Source organism: Acanthopagrus latus, chromosome 1, assembly GCF_904848185.1.
Source record: "Acanthopagrus latus isolate v.2019 chromosome 1, fAcaLat1.1, whole genome shotgun sequence".
Lineage (NCBI taxonomy): Eukaryota > Metazoa > Chordata > Actinopteri > Spariformes > Sparidae > Acanthopagrus > Acanthopagrus latus.
The window spans coordinates 14,054,426-14,073,898 of NC_051039.1; the positions used below are offsets into that span (position 1 = coordinate 14,054,426).

The 19,473-nt window shown below is 42.9% G+C and overlaps 1 protein-coding gene across 4 annotated transcripts in view; it reads right to left on the reverse strand.

The window, feature by feature from the left end:
• Window positions 1-3,755: 3,755 nt before the first annotated feature.
• Window positions 3,756-19,473, reverse strand: part of ndst3 (N-deacetylase/N-sulfotransferase (heparan glucosaminyl) 3) — a 46,813-nt gene continuing 31,095 nt past the window's right edge. For 3 of the 4 annotated variants that reach the window (XM_037109912.1, XM_037109906.1, XM_037109920.1), the window contains exons 7-15: window positions 15,110-15,292; window positions 14,214-14,310; window positions 13,275-13,398; window positions 12,578-12,752; window positions 12,118-12,288; window positions 11,085-11,194; window positions 7,710-7,812; window positions 6,605-6,715; window positions 3,756-4,918 (exon numbers count right to left, since the gene is read on the reverse strand). In XM_037109912.1, the coding sequence (XP_036965807.1) occupies window positions 4,889-4,918; window positions 6,605-6,715; window positions 7,710-7,812; window positions 11,085-11,194; window positions 12,118-12,288; window positions 12,578-12,752; window positions 13,275-13,398; window positions 14,214-14,310; window positions 15,110-15,292 (1,104 nt within the window). In that variant the 3' untranslated portion in view covers window positions 3,756-4,888. Of the gene's footprint in view, window positions 4,924-6,604; window positions 6,716-7,709; window positions 7,813-11,084; window positions 11,195-12,117; window positions 12,289-12,577; window positions 12,753-13,274; window positions 13,399-14,213; window positions 14,311-15,109; window positions 15,293-19,473 lie in introns of all 4 variants that reach the window. The other variant, XM_037109926.1, reaches the window with a different exon arrangement.

Genomic DNA, 19,473 nt, shown 5'->3' on the forward strand with positions numbered 1-19,473 from the left:
TGCACTTCTTTTACAGGTTCTGTCATTCCCACACATTTTTGAAAGCCGGAACATGACAGACTCTCCTTTCAGGTTTTGTATCTGACTACAAAGTGTTAAAGTGATCACCACCATGTCAGACAATGTGTATGCACACACTCCCACACAGTGCATTCAGGAATGGCAGCCATTCTCTCAGTTGTCCTCATTTACAATGCAAACGCGCCGTGTTGACTCAACACACGTTTGGAGAACTGGGACCAACTGTTACACGGAGAGGCTGCATGAAATCTTGGCAACAGAAATAAAAAATGTTCTCGTCTTTCCAGTGCTTGTCCTCTGTCCCTTGTGTTTTCAAAGCACACGTTTAGCAAAAGTAAAATTATTCTTCTATCTTTGCTCCTTGTATCGAAGCGTGTCATTTGCTTTGTGTTTGTTTGATGCGTTTCTCCTGACAAGCCAGACACCTCACACAGTGGTTGTAGTAGTGCACTATGTTTTTATAGCCAACAGAACAGCACCACCTTGTGGTCAACCCGCCACATTAGATTGAATTCCACAATCAAGTATGGTTGGAAATTGGAATTGAAATTTGTACATCCTGCAGCCTAAATTGAATTTGTATCTCCAAATTGTGTTTTTTTTCCAACTTTTCTTTTGTGTTTATTTACATTCTCACGACAGAAATAATTGAGATGACAAATGTTCCCTAATTCATTGTAAAAATAAGATATGTTAAAAGTTTTATGGCTCCAAAAGTTGTGACTAATGTGATCCCTGCCATGGCGTGGCTCTGCTTTCACTGTCATCATGCATTACTGCCTTTGTATCGATGAACGTTTTTATGTCTTTTTTTTGTTGTTTGTTTTTTCTTTATGAAGCACAGCAAATTTGCAGTCAGCCAGATGGAATAGTTGCACACTCGCAGTTATGCAACAGCATTACTCTTGCACACAAAGACAGAGGCAGATCATTCATCATTCATCTGCAGGGGGGATGCTTATGGGAGTAAACCTGCAACTCCATCATAACTGCGTAAGTGCTGCAGCGAAGCACACTGACCCCTGTCAAACTTAACACCATTTTGGATTTTTTTTTTTTGCCTCTGTTGGCACACATAACATCCAATCTTCTACCAGTTTAATACAGTATGGTCCCAGTATTTTGAAGGTGTGACCTGACACACTTAACCACCTGATTCTCTTCGATGCGGAATCTCAGTTGAAACCAAATTTGCACATTGTGTACAGACAGCCACCTTGCACAAGTGTGTTACATACCTCACAGTTCTTCCCTCGGGGGATGCTACAGTGACAAAATATTTCAACAATTCCGTTATGAAACACAGCGCTCACAGTGTGGCCACTAAGAAAATGCCACCATCTATCTTTAACTGATGATTTGATTGACACCACTTTTGGGTCATATCACGAGACAACAATCACCAACACTGATGTGAATTGTGTGACATCATTCCTTCTAGGTAACACTAATCCACATTAACTGACTATGTCAGTAAAAGTTCTACAGAACATGTGACACATTCATCATATACAGAACTTTGATGATTGTTTGATGATTGTTTAAATCGCTCACCACAAGTAACAGCAGCAGATGGAGCCATCAGGAAATATTCTAGTCTATTAGTCTATCTTTTTTTTTTTCTTCTTTTTTTTAACATTTGATTAATTGATTGCCTGAACTGCCATGAGCTTGAACATACGTCATTACTGCCTGAGAGCACCCTCCTGTGGTCATTATTACACATTACAGCAGGAGCTGCCACTTGAAAATAAATCGTATTAATGATGCACAGTTCTCGTATATACCTACAGGAAATACACTCTGTGCAGTGCAAACTGTCCAAGGCTTCATAAGATCTGGGGATCCTTAATTTAATGTATTGAGCACTGTACGGTGCTTTGATGTGCCAGGGTTTCAGTTTTCTTGACTTCATTTTGTCTTGGGTTAGTTAACTGTTTCTGCCCCTCAATCCGCTTGTGGATGATGTAGTCATCCAATGGATTGACATGCATATATGCACTGTGCTTTTTCTACTGGCTATATATTCCTAATGTGCAAAGCGTCAATTATAAAACAGTCCTAGCACCGTCTTTTGAGTCCGAATATAGACTGAAATATAGCAACCAGTCAGAATTGCCCTTTTTTTGTCTTTTACTTTTTTCCTATTCCCACTGAACCCCTCTGTCTTTCTCTCTCTCTGCACTAACGAGCTCATATTAGATGTCACCAGAGGTGGTGGAGAACAGAAGGTCTCATTATACAAGGATAATTTATTTCTACTCATATCTGTTTCCATCCCTTTAAGTCTGGCAACACTTGGGAAAACCAGTTGGGAAAGATCTGAGGATAGCGATTAAACCTGAATGAGAGTGATCTCATGCACATCAAATTGGCTGCTTCAGACTCCGTCCTCAGCGAGCTGCTTCTGAAGGTTTATAGATTTTGGGAGTTTGTGTTACTTTTAGACTGATCATATCTTGATTTGCAACATGTGAGTGCGCTTACTTTATCTGGACCCTACACCCCCCCCCCATTTTTTTTAGACTTCAGTCTTTGAAAACTACAATATTAAAAAAGTTTTCTGAGACTATTGAAAAAGAGCAACCTCAGTATTCTGGTGGATTATTACTGGCTTTAAATTAATTCCCTCCTTCATGTCATCATAAGCCGATTTTCCTTTGACAACATTTTGATGCGGTTTATAATAAAAAGATGCCTTTTTCTCAACAACCACCCTGCTCCACATTTTCATTGCTTTTTTGTCAGCCTTTCTGTTTCAATTAGCTGTAACAAACTAAAAAAATACTACCGCAATATCATATATATATATATATATAAATAGTGCCCACTAGAGACTTAATTAGTCAAAACGCTGACTGCTACCCTGCGACTACCTGCCCCTTGTGAACTCAGTAATAAAGATCAAACCCCTGCTGTAAATGAGCCATAACTGGAATACTTGAGATGATTTAATCATACCTTCACACTGTTACTTCTGGCTCCTTACAAACACAGTGTGTTACTGTGGGAATGGAAGTAGTTACGATCTTGCACATTTCAAATGTTCGTAAATTCCTTACTTAGAAATTGGGCACATTTCCCAGTGAATACTTTGTACATTCCTGTTTGACAGGAAGTAAGCCAGTGTGTCTCTAAGAGGAGATTAGGTTCCCCCACACACAATGTTGGTGTGACGTTCAGGCCCAAGACCTTCTTCAGACATGACTGTGTGGATGTAATAAGTGTTCATGGGAACATTATGTTTCCATACATTTTACTTTTGCCTCGGTCCAGCACCCAGTGTTTAACTGCTGAAAAAGTTGTGGCTGTGACAGACTGTTTTACTCCAATAATATTGCATGAAACATCTTCACTTTCTTTGCACGAAAAAACTGTTTAAATCAACGTCTCCCGTTTTGTCATTATGTTTTTCACAGTTTTTATGATGTTTGTGTGACAGAATTGTCTAACCTGCTGCTCTGTGCACTTCTGATTAGAAACAGGAATAGTAGAATAACCTTGCTGTCTAAACTGAACGCTATTGTATGAAAGATCATTTCATGGTGACTGATGCAATATCTGACACAAATCCTTCTAATAGCCAACTGTCACGCTTGTCATTTTCACTTACCTTGGAGGACAAACAGTCTATTGTCAGCCAATCAGGCCAAAGATTATGTGACTTCACAAGTGTGTGTGTGTGCGCGCGCCTGCAACGTAATATTCACTGGTCATTAAAAAGACACATCTTATGCTGTCAGTCATATCCATTTCTTTAATTTTGGTTTCTGTGTTTGACATTGAGGGGATTTTTTTTTCTTTTTTGCATTCAAACTGAAGCTCAACAACGTAGGCCACTGGTTTAAAAAAGGAGCCAAAAAAATAAACAAGTGGTTGAGACTATAATGAGTCACTGACGATACAAAAACTGCCTGTGGTTAAAGTAGCTACTTAAAGGGTCTTGGAATTAAGTGTCATACGCATTAGGCTCATTTTGGTCAGTTTTCCTTCCCGCAAACTCCTCGGTGCTCGGCGCTGAAGTCATCGGCGCTCGTGCTCTGCTAAACGGACGCGGTCGTTCTTCTGCGTGGCTTGTCGCAGGAAAATAATGAGCGGGCGATGCATCTTGCCTCAGTGACTCACTCCTCCCGGTCTGTACTCTTCCAGTGAAAGCCTCGAGTGACATCTCTGAGGGGTGAACAAGGCTACCAGATCTACCAGAAAACTAGCTTCATTTAAAGAAATTAACTGGGAAAACAACAAGAACCTATCGTGGAATGTAACAGCCTGTCACTCACCCTGAGACTGTGCACGCATCCTCCCTGCTTATTTCGCTCTCGTTGTGATGAAGGGAATTTTAAAAAAAAAAGTAAGAAAAAAAACGCATGTTGTGCATGTTGTTGTTTTTTTTTCTTTTTTTCTTTCCCTTTTGTCTTGGAGAAACATGGAACAGAACATAGTGCAAAGTCATCTCAATGGGAACCACGCACAGCTGACCAGCGCTGTTCTGGCATCATAAATCAAAGGTGAAAATAAAACAACAATAATAGTAATAATAGTGGTAATAACCGTCAAAGTCACTAGACATGGGCATCACAGGCTTGCCAAATGCCCCATGTCTCCCGCGGTTGCCTGGTTTCTTCCTTTTAGTCACACTTTCTTCAGAGCGATCTGAGTCATTTCTCCATCCGCCCGTCTCTTCATTCAAGAGTTCAAGTTTCCCTCTCGACTTCTGCTCCCCTCAGCAGCGTCACAGCTCCCAGGTATATAACAAGGCACCCCGTCCTTGCCCTCACCTCAGGGTTCACTAAAAGGCCACAGAACAGTGCATCTGGAGGTCAGGTGCTCCTGGTCGCTTCCTGGTCTTCCCGGACCCCTTTGACCTTTAACCCTGGCTCATGGATGCAAAGGTTATCTAACCTTCAGAAAGAGGTAACGAGAGGGAGGGGATGGAAAGGGGGAGACACAGAGAGGAGGGAAAGGAGATGGGAAAACTCATTTAATTCCATTTTTGCTTTCTTATTGATTGAAATGCCAAGCACGAAAAAAAATAAAAAATAAAAGAAAGACAACATGCTGCGGTAGCTGTGAATGGGCCCGGAAAATGTAAGCAGACTTTTCAAGTGGCTCCCTCTGATTCGTGAACGCTGACAGCCGCACAAACAAATTCCTCAGACAAAAAGATAAACACTGTTGAGGACTGCAGAAGAGAGACGGCTCCACAGGGATCAAGGTGAGACGGATGACAGCAACAGCACTTAGACTCCAAAGCCTCATTTAAGCGCATGCTTTGACTACCTATGCAGGATTACAGTGTCATCAAGTACAGAAGATCGGCGTGTTTTCAAGCCAGCAATAACTGCAGTTCTTTTGTGTTAATCATTGTCCAACTGTCTGAACATGGTGCTTCGGTTGCCTTATAGGGTTTAACTGTTGAAGAAGGTGTGTGCCAATCGGAGTTTAGAAAGATTTGAAGTTTGAGTCTTTAAACTGTCAATTATGTTTCCAGCACTGTCAATCAAATCAGGAGCCGTGAAGACAGACAGCCTCTGAGCCTGTCAGCGCTCCTCCTGCTGCTCCGGGCTCATTTCCAGCTAGTGCGCAACATTGCATGCAAGTAGAAAGGGGGCGGACTTGCACCCGGGCAGTTGTGGCGGGTGCATAAGTGTCGCTCGACAGAAGCAGCGTATTGTTGCAATAAAAACAAATTATCTTTTTGTGCAGTGTTATCAGGTAGTCAGACAGAGATCTGAGAGCATCCGGTTACCACGAAACCTTTCCCAGTGGCATACATTTAAAATGGCGCCCGGCTCTCCAATTTTCTGGCAGGGGAAAGTTGTCAAAAATGCTTAGTGCTCTGCTGGGATAGAAAGCCAAAGCACGGTAACTTACAATTACAAAATGTCCTGGAGAAAAAGCTTTGTAAATGTGCAGTAAAATCCAATGAAAACCAAGGCAGACTGCACCGCACTCTGCTCGGGTCTTTGAGCTTCAGCTGCAGATACTGCGGTCTGTGACAGCTGTCTATTAAGATGAGAACTAGATCGTATTGTATGAGTAAATAAAACTTTAAAAATAACAGAATGACACTTAGTTTATCAAGCCATCTTCATAGGTTGCACCTCACAACATTTTATGTGAGGATTACTTTAATTTTTCTTAATTACTCATCTATTTGAGCTCGTTAGGCATGCAAACATTAAAGCAATTAAATAAAGATGTGAAGTAATTAGACTTAGAATTAGATTCTCTCAGGAGGAAGACTGTAGTTTTACTGCAATTTGCCGTCACACTAACTAAATATCTTTTTCAGGTTCTACAAAGAAGGAGTGCAGTAGCCACATATTCGGGGTCATAGGCCAAATAACTGGTCATGATTCTTAAGACATTTCGTTTTTAGGAAACTCTCTAACTTGCGTGAAAGTAATCAATGTGTTAAATACTCAACAACTCTTTACGAAAACGTAACCTTGCAAAGAACTGTTGGATGTGAAAGCACGTCTTCTTTGGCTTTAAGGACATTTTTCCTCACTTCTCACTAATGCGAGCTTGCATTCATAGGCTGGTGAGATGAGCGCCACCAAGTTTTAATGCTGCTGACCTTCTGAAGCTCCTCTCTGAGCCAGGAGGGAAGCGGCTGTCCGAGGCGATGCAGCAGCTTTGACAGCTCCACGTTGTGTTCCCTGTAGTACCTGGAGAGATATGCATGCGCCTGAAGAGAGAGGGGAGGAGGGGGAGAACAAAAGAAAAAAAAAAAAGAGAAGAAGTGGAAGGGTGAGAGCACAATAGGTGAGAGGATGAGCAGATGGTAGAGCGAGAGAGATGAAGTGAGGAAATGAAGCAATGGCATGGGGGGTGAGAAGTGCGGCGAGTAAAAAAGGGGTTGAAAAGACAAGAAAATAAGAGAGACAGCATGGGAGCAGGGGGCAAACAAGATATTGGGAGAGATTAATGACGTGCCACCATCCTTAGATGAGTTTATTTCTTCACAATAGGACTTTAGGGCCGCTAAGTGCCAAGTGGTGTGAACAGAGCTAAGAAAAGAGAGTTTAGAAAGGGGGAGGAAATCACATGCAGGATGCATGAGCTCCATTATCCCTCTCCCTCCTGTGTGCATCCCTCATCTCCACCTCTCCTCCCTGGTGTTCCCTCCATCTCCCTCCATCTCCTCCCCCCGTCATCTGTCCTCTCCTTCTGTCCCCCTGGTGGAAACTCAAATACAGTTTAATTACAGGTGACACGGAGGCACAGCCATTAGCCGCATTCGCCGCGATCGCACGTGGGAAGACAAATTGTATTTCCGCGGGTTTGTCTTCATGTGAGAGCGAATTCATCGTCTGCAGGTCTGCTCCCTCTCCTCTGTGGAATCAGTAGCCAGGACAAAGATTTATGGATGGGATTTTTCTCCCTCTGCCTTCCTCCTCTCCTCATCCTCTCCCTCACGGGTGCTGTGTCACTATCGAGTCCTCATAATTAGGTTGTAACTTTCTGGCCGGATCTGATTGGCTGACAGTTTCCGCCCCAATGCTGAGTCCTGTGGGAAATTTTGCCATGGCGAGGGAGGCCACTATGGGCTGTCGATGTCAGTCAGGCTGCTGCTTATTCCTTTTTTTTTCTTTTGTCTCTAACATTTCATTCAGCGCATATACCATTTTTTTTTTCCTCACGGAGCAGAAATCCATTTTAATTAAAATGTATACGTTTACCTCTGGCTCCATGGGAGGGTACTTTCTCCCTTTGCTCTTTCCCAAACATTTTGTCTTTCCGCCCTCAAGGAGCTGGCACCAGAAGCCCTTCTGAGGGTCAAACCTGCGAGGAAAGACACAAAGAGGAGAGAGAAAGAAGAAGAAATCGTATTATAAGACAATAAATGAGTAGTAAGTTCAGTATTGGCCCAAATATAAAGATTTTACAGACGGAAAAAGTCTTCCTCTAACAGAGCAGATATAAATGTCAGTATGCATTCAACAGACTCTCTGTCTGCCTCGTACTCCTTTGCTATCGGTGTCTCTCTGACTGCAGCGCTGTCTCGTTTCATCTGTGCGTCTCTGTCGCCCTCCCTCTCCACGTCTCTCCTCTCAGCTGTGCAGCCTCTCTCTATTTCCTGCTCTCAATGCAGACACACAGTAATCATTAGTATAATCTATTGCTAGGCCAACATCAACGGAGAAAATGGTAATATGGGAAAATAGAAATATAAAATATGCACAAGCTATAGTTTGTTTTGTTGTCTCATTTCGACGCAAATCACATTTGAAAATGTCGTTACCGTAATTAGTAGTTTCATTTTGTGTAAAGACACCCAGAGGAAGGCAACTGTGTCAATGCGAGTTGTTGTGTTTTCACGATGTACTTGTTCGTATTTATTAAGGGGCATTTTATTTCTAACTGTGCAGTGTGGTGCTGGAATTCTTTATGCCGCAACCTACCAATGGACTCAACCAACTACTTCTTTTACCCTCTATGAGCACCCATAGATGCAGGGTGCTCCTGTGACCACTCTGTGCCTGGGATCATTTCAAATTTCAAACAACTATCATAATTTTTAATTGATTTACTGCTCTCTACTTTTATTTAAATGCAAAAAACAAACGGGAACCATTGTATCATCAAGGTTCCTTGGTGGATTACAGGGGAATGTGTGCTAACACTCTCTAATAACCATCATTTTAACAAATTGCAAAATTATTCAACTTAAACTTACTTAAACGAACAAAACAGATGAAATGTTCCATAAACCATTTATTGAGCAAGTGTTTGTCATTAAGTTGCAACTTACATTAATAATACTTATATATAATTCTGATGTTTGACCTTAAAGGTCATTACAAAAAGCTTTTTGGGTTATCAATTTTCTTCTAACGCATTCTGAATATGTTTGATTGCCTATTAATCCAGTATAGGCACACTATAACCCAATATAGGTAAGTTATAGTTGTGATTATTGTTATAAAGCATTGCGAATATTCACAAGCCCTTGTAACTATGATTAATGCATGGTATATAATAATGCATTACAGACAAAGGCTTCATAGGAGAGAGCTACAGCAACATTTGCGACATATTATGCCTCTCCCATGTTTACTCTACAACTTTTCCTTGTGAAGCTAAACTGTACCCCAGCAGCATGTGACAACCTGTTACAGACTTTCAAAGCAAAACACCTCAGTCAACACATGCGCTTGTTGTCACACATATTTAGAGTATATGCAGGAATTCACATGCTTCATATGTTTTTAACCGTGTATACACTCATGTGTACACGATATGTATGCGAAACCAGCACACGCACTGATAAGTTGCATGTCATCATTGGTATGCATGTACGCAAAAAGAGGCACCGTGCTTTTACGTTTCAGTCATATAAAAGTACACCTATGGGAAAGGTAAAGAGTTATATGTTACTGTTAACTGCTATTTTGCATTGAGAGTAGGAGGTCTGATGTGGGTGTGACTGGAAGATGCAAATATTGTTCTTTATCTGCATGCATCAGTGGGTGAATAAAAAGAGAAAAACGAGTTAAGTGGTTCTCCTTCAGTTTTCCTCTGACAGGACAGGAGGAAGAAAGGAGAGGGGGATTAAATAAATAGGCTGCAGTGTTGAGGATCTGTCAGACCGCTGCCATGTCAAAAGAATGAGAAGGAGAAAAGAAAGATTAGGCTTTTGTGTAACTCGGTCTTCACCCAAAACACACACACACACACAAACACAGACACGCGCACACACACGCACACACACACACACACACTCACAACCTCACGCGCGCACAGCGCTTCCTTATTATTCTGTCAAAATGCATCTCTTTACAAATTATTTGTATGCATGTGGGCTCGTGATTCAAGACAGAGGCACTCTCTGTCCCAATCTGAGCTACAAATTCTGTGTCCCTGTCTGGAGATTTGAGGGCTTGCAGGCAGATTGCATTCTGATGAGTGGTGCTTGAGAAATAAAACATTTTACCACTTCTCCCAAACTCACTCGCGAAATATCTAATGGGGATTGAGTGGAAACAGAGCATCGAGAGGCAGAAGCTAATTCTCTTGAGTTGTATTAAAACTCTGGAGCATTTTGTTGACATGCATAATAGGCATCTCTTCCGCCACGATGCACATATCAGTATCTGAAAATATTGGCTGTACAGTATGCAGTTACTGACTGTTTAAAGGAACTACATTTCCGCATGACTTCTTTAAATTAAACCCATCATTTACCCCACAAGACTTTGTTCAGATCACAGAACTTGCATCAGTTATTCATCTAGGTGACTGGCAATGGGGCCGTTTTAGTTCCCTTGGATTGACACTGTGCGGTGCACTAACCTTTTCGGACTTTTATTTATTCAGACAGGCAGTAACACAGACAGGCAGGCAGTGTAAGTGAGACAGTCAACGCTCTGTTGGGATTTGATCCCAGGCCAGCGGCTCAGGGGGCTAAGACTTCACCACTCCACTGTCTCTTGGCAAGCAGGCATCAACTTGTTATTGCTACGACAAGTTCATGTGTTTACTATGGAATACAAATATCATTAATGGACACATCTTATAAGCAAGTTATGCTATACACAAAACTACTGGCTCAGTTTCTTGACCCTAATAAACCATCCTTTTTCACCTGTTGATTTTCTCCTTTTCTCTGCTTCACCTAAATTTGACAAATTTAAAGTTAAATGTATGTGTCTGCTCTTTCTCCATCGCTTTATTCTCTGTTGTGCTACATTTTCTTCTTTCCATCAAATATTGACAATGGCCCAAAATATCTGTGTAAAGGCGGACACGTAATAGCTCAAAGCAAGCAGCGAACTGACCATCTGCTATTGGCTGATCTTTGGTGCCAGGTGATGTCACTGTCTGTTGTATTTTTCAGAGAATGACACCACCTGGCACCAAAGTCTGGCAAAGACAAGCTGGCCAGTTTAGTGTCCGTCTGTTCACCAGTAGATGTCAGGCTTCACACAGATTTGGGTTTGGAGTCTTGTTGTTACAGCTCGAATGTGTACAATCATTTCTGTCACAGTGCATGCCAGGTGAAAGGTTCCCTCTCACCCCAAGAGACCAGAAGAGAGAAAGCAGGAGAGACTCACGTCAGGGCCTGGGAGTAGTTGAAGTGAGGAGTGACTCCCAGGAACTTCTGGACTTCATCCATCACTGCCGCAGGGTCCGTTCTGAGCTGATGGCCGTCTATGATCATCAGCTGCACACAGATATATTCATACTGTAACACTTGGTACATTTAAAGAAGAAAGTAGTGTTTACTGGAGTTGAGAGGACAGGTTGAGTTAATGTGCATCTATGATCTAATAGAAATAAACTTTATATTAGTTCAATTGAACTCTAATGCTTTATTTCACGTAATATACTCACAATTCTAACCTTCAATTTCTTTCAATTTGAATTTCCAAAACTGAAAATACTTCAAGGGATTAAAAGTGCGAGTCAATAAAGACTGAATTCAGTAGTTACCTTCATCACGGCTATGCAATGTTTTGACAACTGTAAAATTACTTCTCGTAAAAAGTTTTAAAGACATACAGCACTTTCCCATTGTATGTTTTCTTCAAACTACAAGAAAGAAGGGTGAGTTGACTGAACTCAGCACAGTTTAATCATCTAACTGATCATTTGAAGTCAAAAGTTAGAAGAACTCATGTTAGTAATTACTGAAGTGGTCTGAAAAGAAGAACGAGTTCCATCATTTTTGCCCCCACACCTACCAACTCATTTAAACTCATTTAGGTAGTTGTTAAAAGGAATACCAGGGGGCAATCTCGTTTAGTGCAACTCTGACAGCGGATCATATATCACCTCACTCCTTTTCTCTTCTGAAGCCTTATTGCTATTACTTCCTGCAGGCAACGTGAAAGTGTTGTCGTATGTAGTCTCCATCTAAACACAACATAAGGAATTCTCTAACAATCCAACACATATGAAGTTACCAATCCCTCAACTGTGACCATGATCCTGATCAGCAAAGGCTAAAAAATCTTTCATCTCTTTCATAAAAACATTGTGAACAATAAATCACATATTCCAAACCAAACGCAGGGTTTTAATATCAGATACCGTATTGATAACCGTGGATACTTTTGATATCACAGTGCAGCTGCATGTACCAACCTGGTTGGTGGGGTAGTGAGTGAGCCACCTCTCTAGGTGTGTGGAGTAAAGGCCGGGGATGAGACAGCGGCTCTGCAGGGAGCGCAGCTCGGCCGGTGCTCCCGGTCTCGCACTGATGACATCATAGAAGGTGAACTGCAAAGCGGCGTGGTCCTCGTGAGCTCTTTGATGCTGGCGGAGGACAATGACATAGCATTTGAGCTGGCACGTCGTTGACATTCATGTCTCATTAATCAAACAGACTTAAGCAGGAGATTTCAGGATCTGGTGACATTTCCCGCACTGAGACGTACAGATAAATCAGGCTCATTAACGCCACGCTCGCAGGAAGAAATCAGACCCTGAAAGAATTCACTTAGAACCAATGGAAGAGATGAAGCATGTCGTGTGATGAAGCGGGCAGCTAAAAATAATACATGTGCAGTCAGTGGCATCTAATATATTCTGTGTTTGTGTGTACCTGATACCAGCTGTAGGCCCTGTCAGAGGGGTTGATGAGCAGGGTGATGATCTTGGCCTTGGGCAAGAGGGCAGCAGCTCGCCGCGGGGACTCCTCGGAGGGGAAGTAGTTCGCACTCTTCTCAAACAGGAAGTCCGTGGTAACATTAGAGGGCACAGGGAAAAACTCCATGTACCTGGGGCAGCAGACACGCGGAAAATTGACAAGTGCACACTCTCATGATGCACGCCTCAGACCACAGCATCGCTCTCCAGCGCAGTGCGCTGCTGAGTCTTTGCACATCTTTCAAAGTCAGATACAAGTTTTAAAGTCACCGAGTGATGGCCTTAATCTGTGCTCAGACAATGGGCCTAAAGAAAAGTCGACGATATCATTTGAACAGTGTTTAATGAAAAAATGTCCACAGTTAAGTCTTTTTTGGATGACTTCAGAGGCTGCGCCAGCTGTGTCTCTGTCAGCGAAGTAACCCATTTACGGGTCAATTTAGGCGGCCATATGTCTGTTGGCTTATGTTTACAGAGTTAAAAGATCATTTTGAAGACGTTATTGAACTGCTTAATGTATCACCGACGTCTGCAAGACACATTACAGAGACGGGGTCGTTTGTAATCTTTCATTCCACCTTAGGTTCTGGCTAATAAAAAGACAGAGAAAGATTGAAAGACGGGTAAACGTGCGTGTTCGTATGTGTCCTCACCAGTCGATTCCTTTGTGATAGTTATGGGTGTTGAAGAACTGGACCTCCTCGTAAGTCTTTGGACTTGGGAAGTTACTGGAGATGGAGGGATGCATGAGTAGGAAGAGATAAAGTGCTGTCGTTCCTGGAAGAAAGGGCATAATTCATAACTGGCTCGTTAATTCGGCTCAGCAGAGAGTAGTGTGTGTGTGTGTCTGTGTGTGTGTGTGTGTGCGAGAGCTGTCATCCACTGATCCATATTGGATGATTTTTTCCCCCCTCGCGCAAGATTTATATCTTGCTGAGAATACACTATATGTGTGTGTCTGCAGAGATCACAGGTCTCAGCATCAAATGATTCAAAACCATTTGACACCAATCAGCAGCGGGGCTCCGGTCATGCCCCGCGTCTCACCCTCAGCAGCTCTCCGTTCACCCCGTCCCCCTCGCACTTACTGCCACACGTCCCTGTTTCCCACTTGTCTCAAACATCTCTGGCGTGCATTGGAAGGTATAACATTTATTGTAATTGTTATTTATAGTGCAGCCAATGTTGCCATGGTGACCTCTCCTCCCATTTAGAGAATTATCATCTGGTTAATTAGCAGCATTACATGACCTTCTCCTCTCAAACACCACACACCTGCAATTAGAATCACATGAATGCAGCGCTATGGATCCAAGCAGCAGATGTTCAATAATCTGCGTTTCCTTTTGTGTCTTCAACAGAAAAAAAAAAAAAAGAAGGTGAGGATGGGAGCTCAGTACTGTATCTCTGTGCATCTAAAGTAGATAGAATATGTGGGTGGAAGAAAAGAGGTAAGAGCCTCCTGCTTTGTCTCCCTCTGACAGAGCCAAAGGAGCGAGGGGGATTAAATGAATGGGCTCTGATGTTGAGGGATCCAGACACCTGAGCACACACTGGGAGTCTCTTTGTTGCACATGCATGTCTGGGCTTACCTGTTTTCTGTGGTCCTATGACCATGAACTTGGGTAGCCTGTCGCAGGTTTTCTCCTTGGACCAGATGTCTTTGTGCCGTTTGTCATCGCACGGATTCTGCAGAGGCACAGACCGAGGGATTAGAGATTTAAGTGATTATATACATTTAATGTGCACAGACACACACATAAAAAACGCGCCCATACATACGTACATTCAGTGCATGGAGGATTTACTGCACAGAATGAATGAGGTTATTGTGTCACGCATCAAAATTATTCCCAGCCTAGTCACTACAGACATATGTCTGGACACAAGGGCCCCATACATTTAAAAAGAAATGAAAACCACCTCAAACACATTAAAACATGTTTGAATCAGCTAGATCCAGAAACAGCATTGCACTCACACATAAATACCAGCCACCGAAAAACTCCTGAGAAATGAACAACTAACTATTCTGAGTAACAGTTTAGGTAATATACAGTAGTCCTCTATGCATAAAGTGTAGGGTACATGGGCAGTGCGCTGTCTAATTCTTATAACTCAAAAAACAAGGATGTTTTACAAAGTGGATGTTATACAAAGTGTGTCTATAATGCACCAGGAGCGCTGTCTCTTTGTTGGTTATAGACCTGACAAAAAGTTGCATATTGTACCTTTAAAAAACATGAGGAAAAACTCCTGTAAACACCAGAAGTATACAGGGTCTACACTTTTGTGTAATCCTGCTGACCAACCAACCAACCAACCAACCAGCCTGCCTGGTGGAGGTAACCTGAGAAAATACCCAGTAAAATAGTCCACCTTGCCTTCGTTTCAAGGCTTTTGAGACATAGCTTCAAACAGAAATGCACGGTAGAAATGCAAAAAAGACAAGCCCATACGTGTGGATTATATACCCATGCACACATACCTGCCAGAGCGGGTTCCTTTGTTCGGGAAAAAGCTGGAAGTACTTGTGTGCGAGCTGCATGGGCGGGAGCGTGTGGAGTTTCATGTTCGTCCACGAGCGAAGGAAGGAGGCCAGGTGGACGAACGTGTAAAGACCCAGCCGGTCGTTGCCGTAGTTAGACAGGTGGGTCATGAATATACTGATCTGAGGTGGAGAGACAGAGATAGAGTAGAGGAGAGGAGGGAAATGTATACTTATTGTATAAAATTGTGATAAAGGCAGAAATCTCATTTCCCACGTTTGTGAAAAACTGAGGCATGGTAAAATGTAATTACCGATGTTGGGACTGCTGTGGAAAGCAAACAGATTATTACTCAGCATATGATGGTTTTTAAGTCAGTTACAGAGCAGCTGTCCGCCGGGTATCAATATTAACCATCGCTTTGAAAAGTGACTCACTTTTGTCAGGTAGGACTCGACATTAACTCTCAGCACAATGCAGTCTCAAGTATAAAGAGGAAAACAGATAAACTCAGAGAGATGTATTCACCGCTCCTGATAGAGAAAGCCAAGGAGGCGGCACAATACTCCTCAGAGCCGCTGGGTTATGGGAGAGATGCGGCTGCACACACAGAAAAAGTGTTTTCAGAGTGTGTCAGGTGTGTGTTCCCGACGCTTAATGTGTGTGAGGGAGAAGGAGAGGCTCGGAGGGAGCGGAGGAGCGATAGTGTGTTGGTCCAGGCTATCTGTCCACGCCTCAGTGCTTTTATAGGCTGATCAAAGAGACAAGCTAAGATAGCTGCTACAGACAAATGCACACACACGCACACACACACACACACACACACACACACACACACACGCTTCTTTTGTGATTGCAGGGGGGAGCTTGGGAACGTGAAGTGTCTGGATGAAACGGTAACATCAGCCATTAAGATATGAATTATTTGTTGGATGTGAGCATGTGTGTGCCTGCGTGTGCCAGTGTATTTGGGAGTACGTCCACAGTGTGGATGTGAACACACACAGATACAGACAGACACCCACGAGCATACGCAGTGATTTCCAGGTGACAGAGGACTGTCGCTGCTCCTCTTTAACGCTGAAGGTTGCCGTAGATACAAAGCGACACAGCGTCGGGGGTTTGATGGATCAGCGTCCGGCCGACCTGGAATGCTTTTCAGAATACTGATCGGCCCCGAATACTGATGGGAGGAGTGTGTGTGTGTGTGTGTGTGTGTGCATGAGTGTGTGTGAGAGAGAGAGAGAGAGAGAGAGAGAGAGAGGGGCGCTGTGGGAGGGAGACACGTGTGTGTGGCAAAGTGTGTCACAAAGAACGCAACAGAGAGGGAAGAGAGAGCAGCAAGGGTATGCATGTCAGAGTCATATTTTGTGTGCACAACTGTCGATGCGTTTGTGCATCTACCTCCGCCTCCTTATCTCGTGCTCACTCTTAGCGAGCCAGCGGTGCGCCATCTAGCCTCGCCTCTGTATCAATCGAGTGGATGTTAGGGCAACAATGTGGAACCCCTGTCAAAGCTGAGCACTCAAGCGGGAGCAACAGAAACACGAGAAAATGTTTGCTCACTCCTCCTCGCCGATGACTCGCGATGTCGAGAACCCCTTAAAACCTTCCTCTTAGATGCATGAATGGAGCGCTTGAAGCGCCGCTCTTAGAAATGTGTAAAAATTAAATTCGACAGCGTCACACCGGAAACATCTATTCGCATTTGGGATAGAGAGGAGAGTATTTCCCCATGGCACGCTACAGCAGTCGAAGAAGAGGAGGAAACGTGCAGGATTATTCTAAGATGAAAAGGGTTTTGGATTGACGTGCGGTGAACGCAGACGAATCTCACCTGAGTAAATAAGTTGCTACGAACCGTTTCCCCCACTTCTCCCTTTTTTTTGTGTGTGTGTTGTTTTTGCTCTTTTCTTGAAAGCAGGCAAGGTGATCAAAAAGTGATTTATGTTCCCTTCAAACCCCTCAATATGCTATGATGTCTGACTCAGGCTGTGAGGGGACACAGTGTACTGTGTGTGTGTGTGCAGGGTGAGGGAGGCAGTGTGTGTGTGTGTGTATGTGTGTGTGTGTGTGTGTGTGTGTGTGTGTGTGTGTGTGTGTGTGTGTGTGTGTGTGTGTGTGTTTGTGTGTGTGTGGGGGGGATCCGAGTGTTATTGAACATGGAAACATTCATTATAGAGTTTAAGCGCTGGCTGCCAAATTAAACAAAGGAGGGGAGAGAAGATGATTTGTGTTTGTAATTGGGGAACTGCGGACAAAAGAGAAGGGGAAAAAAAGTACAGAGGAGACAGAGAGAGTAACCTTGGCAGGTGAGTGTGAATTAAAAAAAACAAAAAAAGCTACTTGAGAGAGAGTTAATCTCCCGACACAGTGCAACCTTTTTTCGGTGGCTAAGAATTCAATTAACTGAACCATATAAACCTTTTTTCTCTCTGCATCCAGTGCCACGTCTCATTTCCTGAATATTGGATTGCTTTGAGTCCCATATGTGCCTTTAATAAAGAATACTGCGCTAATAATTTAACATCAGAATTGGCGTCAAATCGTACTTGGATCCCCGGCTGGGAGTGGAGTGTAAAAAATGAGAGAAATAAACCCCCGACCTCGCAGCCTCCCTCTTTTAATCTCTGTCCCTTGTCTTTTTCTTCTCAATGCTCCTATGCAGCTTCATTTCCTCCCTCTTCTCCTCTCACCCTTTTAATGTCTCACTCTCTCGCTCTGTCGTCGGCTCCAAAAAGTCACTTCTTTATGTTGCCTCCCCCCAACACTTCTCTCTCCGATCTCACGCTGACCTAGATGCTCTGATGAAGCATGTCAGTCCAACATGGAGCGATGTTCTTTAAAATCCATGCACACATGAACACACACAGGCGCACAAACACTCACAAATGCCATGTCTTGGAGGATTATGGGAACCAGCGGGCGTGTACTTGAGTTTGTGACATTTTCCAATCCCCCCCTAACATGATTGACATTTTTGAAGCAATTACTTGTTCGACTAGCCTTTGGTTGAGGATAGATTTTTCTATCTATCTATCTATCTATCTATCTATCTATCTATCTATCTATCTATCTATCTATCTATCTATCTATCTATCTATCTATCTATCCATCCATCCATCCATCCATCCATCCATCCATCCGGCAAAAATATCAAACATTTGCTGGTTCCAATTACTTAGACTGGCAATGGACAACGTTTTTGCTTTTACTTACCATTCTGAGGTAATTACCAATTGAATTGTGTAATGGCTGTGACAAAATGACATCATCTGCATATAGATTGGTTCCCTCTAAACCTTGCTTTCTATCTGCTATTCCGTCTGCCACCGGATTTTACCCGCAAAAAAGCGGAGGACAAATTACAGCACAAGGGCAGCAAGTGTGCGAAGCAAGTTCAAATTTTAATATATTTTTTTTCTTTCAAAAGTGGCCGGGTTGTTAGTGGTAGCTATGTTGCTAACCCTGTTTTTTAAAACAGCTGCGCCAACCTTAATGACGCGGGGAGACACTGGGCGGGTATCTGAAAAGTTGTCTGTTTCCACTTTAAAGGCGCAAGTTATGATGTCTATGCGTTATGTTGTAGGCATAGCAAGCTAACCATTTAGCTCCTGTGCTAACACCCTGGGTGCTCTGAGCTCACAGTTTCTGACCACTAGATGAATGGCTAACCAAGCTAACTAGCTACAGTTCACAGTTACCCATGTGATGTTCCGTATGTCGAAAAAAATCTTCGCCGTAATTTACAGTCATCAACATCCCAGTGAAGTGTATTGTTTTGGTGCACTGATGTCATTTTAGACAAAAATATGTATTTTTTTTCTTTAAACTATAAAATATTCTGCTTCCATTACATACGTATCTTTGTCACAAGTGTTCCACATTTAGAGGAAGATTCCAAAAACATGTGTGTTAATGTACATATCGAATCCATCCATCCATCCCTTCTTTGTCCCTCTCTGCTGCCTTCTCTCTCCTTCAGTGTTTAGCTGGAGCAGCCTGTTTCCCATTACAGACCACTTAGTTCCACATACATTTCTCCCTGATTGAACTGTTATTGCTACTAAAAAGAAGCCCCCCTCCCCAACAGTTTCATTCTCTCACTCTCTCTCCCCTTCACCATCATCATCCTCTCTCCCCTTCTTGCTCTTCCTCTCTTTTTCCTACCCTCTCGTCGCATCCATCTCGCTGTCTCTGTCTCATCAGTGGATAATTGAAAGCTGAACGTCAATACGGCAAATGATTTCGATTCAATTTATTCTGCCTGCTCCAGTCAACATCTTCTTTCCATTCTGCCATCTTTCACTGCTTTGCTCTCACTTTGTAATTTCTCCTCCTGTTTGGTTTGAAGCTTATTGTG